We start from the raw sequence: 10,697 nt of genomic DNA on the forward strand, positions 1-10,697 counted from the left end.
ATCAAACGTTATATCAAAAATTAATAATAATATTTTATAATATAAATGTTGTACTTGAAGAGTAGACTAAGTATAGATGAAGATTACTTGATGATAATATTTGAAGATGAAAAATTGAAAAATGTTTTACTTTTAAGTTCTTAGCTTTCATACGAGATATGTTGTGAGTCTTTTGTACAAGTATTAATAAAGTTTTTAATTTAAAATCTATACTAAAATCGATTTTTAAAAAATCTTTTTGTTAGCGTAAAAATATGAGAAAGTTTTTAAAAAAATTGTTCATTGATTAAGTCTTTAATAACTAATTCAACTATTTATGTGGATTAAGAGAAGGATAATCAATTATTCATTCTATTAACTAATTAAATCAAAGAATATATTTAAATATTTTTAATGTTCTAAAAGAAGAATACCATATTGAACTCTTATATAATTGATTAACTTCTCTTTTTCTATTAACTGCAGAGCCAAAATAATAATTGACTAATATATCTGATAATCAATTAAAATAAGAAGCATTGCAACAGTTTTTCAAATTTTAGTATAATCTATTAAATATGTTTGAAATTTCTCTAAATCAATGTTTTCTAAACTTTATAAATAAAGTATTACTTTCATTTATTTATAATAAATACTATTGAAAAACATAAATTCTTTTGAAATTATGTGAGCTATTTTCATTTGTCAAAAATGCTTTTAATTTTTTTAGAATAAAAAATATTATGTCGTGCTGATTGTATCAACCTTATCATTTGTTTATGTGATTTTTTTTACATTCTTTCCTTTTCTTTGTTTATGTAACTTTGGGTGTTCAAGAGTTGAACAATTTTGAGTGTGTTGAAGAGTTTAATTAACTTTTATTTGTTATATTGTGTCTATAATTGTAATTTTGAGTGTTTTTACAAACTTTAAAGATAGTGAAATTCAATTACTTTAAAATTAGGTGTAGGAGGATAATTTATGATTTAAATCAATATAAATTTTTTTTGCAATATTTATCTTCTTTTGTTTTTTATTATTTTGTTAACCAAATTTTTATATCAATACTGATTTCTAAATTATTTATATTCCATTTCTCAAATTGTATCAATTTAAAAAAAAACTTGAATAAAGAAAATTTATTTTCAAAAATTTAGTTCTTCAATAATAATTTTTTTATTCACATTCAAATGTTTTCCCTTTTCTCAGTTAGGAAAACAATCATCATGCCACGAGAGCAATAGGTCATATAGAAGAAAACAAATTGATCACAATGTGTGCGATTTCTTGGAGATTTGATCATTGTAAAGTGTAAGGAATGCAGAGCAAGTGGCATGAAAATAATTGATGAAAGACCGTTGCTACTTCAGACTTCCTTTATTTTGAAAGGATTGTTGAGAGCTTTACTTAATTATCTAAATCACATATTTTTTGAAAAATCAAAATCACCACAAAATTTAAACTAGAGGAATCAAAATTCAATTTAATTCAATGGTTTTACCTCTTAACTTAATCACGATGACTTTTTTTTAAAAAAAAATTTCCTTTTTTTTCAAAAGTAAAAAGAATCTTCTTTTTATTTTTCAATATTTTGTGGCCACGTCAAATAAAACAAGGTTAGGTTAGGAACGTAAAGGATTTTGATATTGTATATATGAGACAATGGAAAAATAACAAGAGTATATACACTGGACTAGGACCATTTTCAGCATTAATTGTTGTAAGTTTTAACTACTCATTCATTCAAATTTTTTTATAATAAAATAAAATAAATAAAATATTGTAATAAAATAATAATTTATGAAGTATGTAAGAGAGAAATGAAAGGATCAACCTATTATTACTTTATAAAATAAAGGTTAACCTTATTTTTCTTGCATCAAATTTTAAATTTCAAATTTCAATAATGAGATATTGAAAATGAATTTCTATTTTAATTTTAAAATTATAGAAAAATAATAAAAGTGATAAGAAGTAAAAAATTGTACTAAAATTTATGTCAATGAAACACATTATTTTCTTGCAATTTTTTTTAAAAAAAACATTCGTTTTCTGTTTCAGCATATTAAACGGGAGTCCAACATTTCGTTTCTTTCACACTGGACTACAACCAAAAAAGAGGTGCTCTATTAGACATCAAGTTGGGCTAAGCTCCTCCGTTCAAATGTTAGGCAAAGATCTAAGGGCTATTTCTTCGTGTACATCCATAGTTTTTCCTTACATTTTTATAAATTAGATAAAAAGATAATTTTATCATTAAAAATATATTATAAAATTTGAATGTTATTTTTAATAAAAAATATTATCATCTGAAATATTCTTTTTAAAAGAAAATACATTACAAATTATACCGAAATATATTTTAAATTTTATGATCTAAAATGTATTTATTTTAATTTACACATCCTATAAAATTCATAAGATATTTTGAAAAATTCTTTCAAATTTTACAATTTGAAATGATTTTTTTCTTAAAAATAATACATTTGAATTATAAAATATCAAAGATATTTTCAAATTCAGAAATGCCTTTTAAATTATATAATTGAAGTTTTTTCATAAAATTAAAAAAAAATCAATAAAATAAAAAATATTTTAAAAAAATATGGAGTGCAAGAAGAAGTTAGGAAGAAGAAAATAACATTCTGATGTAAGACAGTTAATTGTACTTGATTTAAAATTATTATTTGTTTATGATTTTAATAACTTTAACATAATTTAAAAAATAAATAACATTGAATTATGTATAAAGTGGTCCAACTTAATACTATGAAAGCTTTTATTTTAAAAAATATATAAAATGTAATGTATAGATCATATAAGTAATTTTTTAATTGACGTAGACATTTGATACTATATAGATCTTATATAAAAATTAACATATATTTTCTACATTGCTTATAAATATAATAGATGTAATTTTTTTTATACTAGCTACTAATCTGTATTTTTTTTCTTCATTTCCTCTTTGAATCCTAAGTTAGGAACTTTTGTAATTTCTTTCCTATTAACTTTTCCATCCCTATCTTGTCTCCTCTTACGGTCACCATTAGATGTCAACATCTTCTCTTGCAAGCGCGTTGCAATTAATTAATATTCTCCTATTATATTTAAAGTTTCACTTTAATAATATATACAATATAGTTAATAAAAATAATTACCAAAATTGAATTCCAAATTAATAGAAGAATAACACTTATTATAATTTTTAACCATATACAAAGGAACGCTAGAATTATTTTTGAAGTTTACATTAAAACATTAATTCTCACTAGTATTGTATGAACCATTAACTACAAAACAATGGGGGCATGGATGAAAACCAACCTCGTTACAATAAATCGAAAGTAGAAGAACACTATACTAATGAGAGTTTCCTGATTTATGCCAACGGCTACGGATCAAAGCTTTCAACGGCAAAATTCAAATTTGATCAAAACTGTGGAGGCCCAAGATGTCGAAACCAAGATGATATATCTTCAAAAGTGTCACTGTCACTTTGCAAACAACCATAATTCACAACTACCCCTCCTTCAGAGCACAGCAAGCATATTGTAACTTGTGCCACTAATTGGAATTTGCCACCTTTCCGTTTTCAAAGACAGTAAATACAGTCATTTCACTCAAATCAAAAGGGGGGCAAAACACAGCCCAAAAAGTTCCCCATTTGCGCACTATTTCTTGCATTGCTCCATATGTGCATGCTCTATCATACTACTGATACTCCTGTGCATTGCTGCTACCAAACATTCTACACAAAGACAACATTCACCTCTACAGTCATACATAACTTTTTGCTCTGATAAAGGCAGTTCTTGCACCAAAATCTCAAGAGCTCCTCCTTCCAGTATCTTTGCCAGAAAACTCCCCATTACCAAAGGTTGCTGCTGCAGCAGCAGCAGTAACATCCAAACCACCACCAATAGATGTGATGAGGGCAGATAAGCCTCCACCAGCAGCCATCCCCAATCCTAGAAAATCAAGAGTTGTGTGTTTAGGACCAAACATTGAGGGTGTCCCCATCATCAATTCGTTCAGTCCAGAATCACCATCACATGGAAGACTAAGTCCAAGAGCAGCAGGAACCGAGCCACTCTCAGATTCTAACTGAGGCTGACCCCATTGCAGGCCATTTTGCTGGCCTGATGAAGTTGAAGCTGAAGATGACGACACAATGCCAAAGCCGCGAAGCAGAGAGGCATTTGTGGCCGCAGCACCCATTTGAGCAGCTTTCTGCAGCAATGCTGTGGCTGACATGGCTGGTTGTGGAGGCGAGGCATACTGCCGGTGCTCCTGCCCTCCTGTTGCAAATATTGGTGAGGCATTACTGGTGGAGAGGCAAAGAGATATGGCCTCAGATGAAGAGGGAGCTGAGATGTCTGCATGATGATCTGGAGGCCCCATGGCTCTAACTAAGTCACTGAATGCTGGTGTTTGAGATTGTTGAGTCCCAGTTGATGTTGAAGAAGCAAACAAACTTGCAAACATACTACTACTGTTACTATTACTAGTAGCACCACCATTGCTTGTTGAGCAGTTGTTACTGCTGTTGCTGCCACAGCTCCCACTTGTAGCAGTAAGAGCTTGTGGCTCCTCAGTGACTTGTGGGAGATTATTTTCTGGCAACTCTGAAACGCCAGAAACAAAAAATAAAGAAAAGGAAAACAACAACAACATTATTATAATGAACTATTATTAATTAAATAGTAGAACACGCACAGAGTAGGAAAGTTAATGTCTTTCTTTTTAAGTTAGATTCTCAGAAGAAAAGAACAAAATAATAGTTTTTCCTCTACTAAAACGCACTCCACCCTCCTTTCCCTCCATCCCCAAAAAACAAACAAATCTTTTCCTCTTTTTAGCTTTGTATCTTTGAACACCACTTGTTATCAATTGCACGATTCAGATCCCAGTCCCAATGAACACCTTTTCAAGTTCTTTATTTCCATTTCCGCCCATGGAATCTCAGATTACTTCCCTGTTCCATCCTTTTTTATCACACCACAAGTCACACCAAAAAACAATATCAGACAAAAAATCTACTAACCTTCAGGCTCACATTCGCTAACGAAAACAAAAAAACATAACTTTGATTTTGTTGACTAGTTTTACCACATCACACGCGACAAAACCAAAAACAGCGCATGTTTTTGCCAAATACGGAATTAATCATCCAATCTACCTGGGTTCTGCGTCTGCCCACCAGAAGATATGGCACTGTTTGACTGCGCAGGGCTGGTGGCTGTAGCCGCCGCCACCTCCGGCGGCGGTGAGTCGGTTAAGACCTTTGAATCATTTTCCTCATTAGCCTTGGTAACATCAGTGTGAGATCTCATACTCTCCTTTGCCAACGCATCGCAAAACGCTCTATGAGTAATGAAGCTATCCCTCCTTCAAATCCCAACCACCAAACAGAGCCTTTACAAAGAGAATCCAAAATCGAGAGAGAGAGAGAGAGAGAGAGAGAGAGAGAGTAAAAAAAGAACCTGGAGAAAACGGTTCCGCAATCGCACTTATACTCTCTATTGCCGCAGACTTTGGAGTGCGCTTTCCAATCCGACTGAACGGCGTATTTCTTGGAGCATTTGTCGCATTTCCACTTCTTCTCACAGTGCTTCCTGCAGAAGTGCTTCTTGATCCCCGTCAAGTCCCCCAAGGCTCTAGAAGGGTCGTGGTGCACGCACGCTGGTTCGGGACACACGTACACTCTCTTCCTTACCTCCTTGGTGGACCTCTGCCTCAGCTTCCACGGCAAGTTGTGACCTCTCCGATGAAGCTGCAGATTCTGGTCCCTCTGAAATCCTTTGTTGCATATCTCGCACACGAACCGGTTCGTCGCCAACAGCGTCTTCGGCGACAAAGCAATCACCTCTGCCTCAGGATCTGACAAAAACAAATTAAATTAAATAAAATATTTGATCTCGTTGTTTAGAAGTTGTGATTTGATTGAGGTTAGTACCTGGCATGCCAGGGAGGTTTCGTTTTCTCTTGGGAGTGGGTTTTGTTTGATTGCCAGAGGAAGAGATGCTTGCTTCCCCTGACGCTGTGGAAACGTTGTCCAAATCAACCGTCATGGGAACCTCACTCTATTCACCAACTTCTATGATGGATCAAGTTTTGGTTTGGTTTGGTTTCTCATTAGGGTTTCTTTCTATTCTGCTACTACTCACTACTCTAATATCCACCGGTCAACCTCCACAGTTTTTTTTTTATATATATTTATTTATTTAACCTCGTTTCTCCCATTTACCTTCACCACCTACCTACACCTCCAATAATGCCACCAAAATTAACCTTAAAACGGAACAAAAAACCAAGTCCTGGAAACACTTTTCAGTTTTCACACTTGTATTCATTTTTCCGTTTTTCTTTATTTATTCCTCAAGTTAACTTGGTAGTATTTCCAAAGTGAGAAAAGAGTTTAATTATATATGCATGCCCTTGTGTTATGTTAGGACGGTGAAGAAAGGAACATAGAGAGAGAAAAAGAAAGATTTTTTTGTACAAGTTCTCATCGTGCGTTCCTCCACTTGTGGAAGCAAATGGTTAGAACTTGGAAGAATCCAGACACACTGTTGAGAGAGTGAAGGGAGTGTTTTACTCCCACGTTTGTCGTTTGGTGCTTTGAGTCTGCGTAGTTTGAATCCGTATTCTGTAGCAACCGACAGGGACAAGGAGACAGAGCACTGGCGAAACGATGAATATTGGTAACAAAACAAAACAATTTCTCAAAGAAATACAAAGTCAAAGAACCCATGATGGCTTTCCTGTGCTTTGCGCCGCTCTGGATTTGCCACGTTTCCTTTTGCTTCTAATTATTACATTTCTTTTATTATATTCAGAGTGAGTACGGTGAAGCAGAATGCGTGGTACACGGTTGAGTTATCTCTTTTCACCGTTAGATATACTAAAGAAAAAGAGTTAATGATTCAGATTAAAAAAAACTAAAATACTTCATTCCTCTAAAATATAAACTCACTGCCCCCTCTTTAGTTAAGTTTATGTTTTTGGGAATACTAAGATTGATTTTGAATAGGAATAGATAAGTTTGAGAAGTTGATACTCATTTATACCAAATTAGTTTTGCTTTAGAGAAGAATTGAAACACAAATCTTTGAAAAGTTTTGTTCTTATTCTTCTCCCACAATTTATTTTATGTTGTGTATGACAAGTATAATTACGTTATGATATAATATTTACTTCCGTAAACGATAGAATATTGTGAAGATGATAAATTTAATACTTCAACTAATAACTTTCAAAGGAAAAAATAGTATTAAAATTCTTTTTTAATGGAGAAAATGTTGGTCAAGTGATGAGTTTGATGTTCAAATAACAAATTATTTGCAGCAAGGAATATCTTATTGATGAAGGACATCCCAACCCTCTAAACAATACTTAGAAGAAAAAAAAGTTTTATCAAAATATTCTCTTTTAGAGATATCTCCTTCGTAAGTCTTAAAAATTGTATAAGTAGATAAATTTTTAATTTTAGTTATTAAGAAAATAATAATTATAAAATTATATGCAATTATTGTATGTAATATTTGACGATATTGTACCCAATTATATACAATTAATTTAATAATTATAGAATCTCATTATTAGTATTTTCTTCTTTACATAAGAGAAGAAACATCTTTTATCATTTTCTTATATGCTATTAGAGCACCGATCTTGGTGCCTGACAGTCTCTCCATTTTTATCCCCTAAATAAAAAAATCATGTCTAGCAAAGAAGACACAAGTAACGAGTCCGATAGAAACCTCGTACAACACTTCAATGCCGAACAAATTCAGCAATTGGCAAGGGCTATTTACTCGCTCAACAATAACGGTAAAAGTGACACGTTTGTTAGCTCTGCAGGTCTGCTTGCCCATAACTCCTTTTCTAATTCTGCTTTTACGAAACCATGGATTTTGGATAGTGGAGCAACCCATCACATTGCATCTGATTCACAATTTTTCACACACACTTCATCATCATTTATTTCAAATGTTAATCTGCCTAGAGGCTCAACTGCGCCCATCTCATCTACAGGCACAATTAAATTCAATGACAAAATCACTCTCAAAGATTCCTTCTTTTAATTTAAATCTTATGTCCATTAGTAAGATAACCAGTTCACTAAATTGTTGTGTCGTTTTTACTCCACATGGTTGTGTTTTACAGGACTTGGCTACGGGGAGGATGATTGGCTCGGGTAAACAACACGCAGGCTTATACTACATGTCCCCTCTTCCAAAGCAAGCCCACGCATCTCAAATATCGACCGATCCTGATTTATGGCATAAGCGCCTTGGACATCCTTCTCCAGCGTGTCTACAACTTGTATCTTCCCTACTACCTATCCCTATCAGTAAAAATCTCATTCCCATTCATAATCATTGTAGTATTTGTCCCAAAGCTAAACAGACAAGGCTACCCTTTCCTTTAAGCACAATAAAATCTAATTCTCCATTTAATCTATTGCATTGTGACATTTGGGGTCCTCATAAAACCCCAACTCATTTTGAAAAACGTTTTTTTCTCACTATAGTCGATGACTATACTAGATGTACTTGGTTATTTCTTATGAATCACAAATCTGAAACCCAACATCTCTAAGAGTCATTCATTACATTTGCACAAAATCAATTTCAGGCATCTATTAAAACCATCCGCGTTGACAACAGACAGGAATTTATTTCAATGTATGATTTTTTTCTCAAAAAAGGTATTGAATGTCAACGCACTTGCATTTACACTCCTCAACAAAATGGATAGTAGAACGCAAACATAGACATGTTTTAAACACAGCACGAGCCCTCCTATTTCAGTCCAATTTACCATTAGAATTTTTGGGAGAATGCGTTTTAACCGCCACATATATCATTAATCGCTTGCCATCACCTTTACTAAAAAATAAATCACCTTTTGAGCTACTATATAATCAACCACCTTCACTTTCTCACCTAAAAACTTTTGGTTGCCTCTGTTACGCAACTGTTGTTTCACCTAAGCAAAAATTTGATCCGCGTGCCCCACAATGCATCTTCATTGGTTATCTTCACAGTCAAAAAGCATACAAATTATTTGATATAGATGCAGACACTTTTTTTACAAGTCGGGATGTCATCTTCCATGAAAGTGTTTTCCCATTCTGCCAACCGTCACAGACACAATCCTCACCTCCATTACAAGGTATTTTGCCCATTGACATTGACTTACCCACTCTTGTCCAACATTCACTCGATCAACCTTCTTCTCTTACTCATCACAATGCACCTGAACCTCCATCAAACCAACCTTTTTCTCCTACTCGTCACAATACACCTGAACCTCCATCAAACCAACTCTCTTCTCCTACTCGTCACAATGCACCTGAACCTCCATCAAACCAACCTTCTTCTCCTACTCATCATAATACACTTGAACCTCCAGTAGACCAACCTTCTTCTCCCATGCCAAGAAGTTTAGCACCCATTACCAAACCTTCTCCAACCGACCTTCCTGTTCGACGATCCAGTCGCACATCAACCCAACCTTCCTGGCTTCAAGACTACGTAACGGGATCCCAAGCCAATCATTCGACCACTGTCCAAGACCGACCGAATGGAACCAGGTATCCTATGCATCATTTTCTTTCTAATTCACGATTTTCTTCTACACATAGTGCATATCTTGCTAACATCACAGCCACCAAAGAACCTCACACTTATGCTCAAGCTATCCTTGATCCAAATTGGCAAAAAGCAATGGACGAAGAGCTTTCCGCCTTGCAGCTAAATCAAACGTGGACCTTGACATCGTTACCCGCTGGACAGAAACCCATCGGATGCAAATGGGTCTATAAAATAAAGTACAACTCAGATGGTAGCGTCGACAGATATAAGGTGCGCCTTGTCGCAAAGGGGTACACTCAGATTGAAGGTGTCGACTATTCTGAAACTTTTTCACCAACAGCAAAATTAACAACTTTGAGGTGTCTCCTCACCATTGCAGCAGCCAGAAATTGGTTTACTCACCAGCTAGATGTGCAAAATGCCTTCTTACATGACACATTGCATGAAATTATTTACATGGACTTGCCACCCGAACATCATCGACAGAGGGAGAACATTGTATGTCGACTCAACAAATCCCTTTATGGTCTCAAACAAGCATCTCGAACATGTTTTCAACATTTTCTGATTAAATCTGTAGGATTTCAATAGTCCAAGACAAATTACTCTCTATTCATAAGACAGAATAACTCATCATTTACTGTCCTTTTGATTTATGTGGATGATATTCTTCTGACAGGAAATGATTTGACAGAAATTCAGCGTGTTAAAGATTGTTTATTACAACAATTTCGCATTAAAGATCTTGGAGACCTAAAATATTTTCTAGGGATTGAATTTTCTCGTTCCAAAGCTGGTATTTACATGTCTCAAAGAAAATATGCGCTTGATATTTTGCAGGATACGGGACTCACAGGTGCTCGTCCAGACAAATTTCCAATGGAACAATACCTAAAACTCACACCAAACGATGGAGAGTTATTAAAGGATCCAGTCAAATACAGGCGACTCGTGGGACGACTGATATACCTCACGGTTACTCGGCCTGACATAGCATTTTCGGTTCGGACCCTAAGTCAATATATACAGGATCCACGGAAACCTCATTGGGATGCTGCAATTCGAGTCCTAAAGTACATCACAGGATCACCAGGACAAGGATTGTTATTGCCA

At 34.2% G+C, this 10,697-nt stretch overlaps 1 protein-coding gene across 1 annotated transcript; it reads right to left on the bottom strand.

The window, feature by feature from the left end:
- Positions 1 to 3,157: 3,157 nt before the first annotated feature.
- Positions 3,158 to 6,782, bottom strand: LOC137808379 (zinc finger protein GAI-ASSOCIATED FACTOR 1). Its single transcript, XM_068609455.2, has 4 exons — positions 5,939 to 6,782; positions 5,466 to 5,862; positions 5,162 to 5,370; positions 3,158 to 4,607 (listed from the first exon to the last, which is right to left on the bottom strand). Exons 1-4 carry the CDS (start codon positions 6,051 to 6,053, stop codon positions 3,808 to 3,810), a joined length of 1,521 nt encoding a protein of 506 aa, XP_068465556.1. The 5' UTR covers positions 6,054 to 6,782; the 3' UTR covers positions 3,158 to 3,807.
- Between the last annotated feature and the right edge of the window lie 3,915 nt (positions 6,783 to 10,697).

This window comes from Phaseolus vulgaris, chromosome 3, assembly GCF_051622355.1.
Source record: "Phaseolus vulgaris cultivar YP4 chromosome 3, ASM5162235v1, whole genome shotgun sequence".
In the NCBI taxonomy this organism is placed as follows: Eukaryota; Viridiplantae; Streptophyta; class Magnoliopsida; order Fabales; family Fabaceae; genus Phaseolus; species Phaseolus vulgaris.

Bases quoted from the DNA above. Each gene is read 5' to 3' on its own strand.
- LOC137808379 (XM_068609455.2), bottom strand. From the start codon at position 6,053: ATGACGGTTGATTTGGACAACGTTTCCACAGCGTCAGGGGAAGCAAGC. The intron at 5,371-5,465 runs GTTCTTTTTTTA...TGGGATTTGAAG, and splicing joins TGCGGAACCGTTTTCTCCAG to GAGGGATAGCTTCATTACTC. The intron at 4,608-5,161 runs GTAGATTGGATG...CTGGCGTTTCAG, and splicing joins TGGGCAGACGCAGAACCCAG to AGTTGCCAGAAAATAATCTC.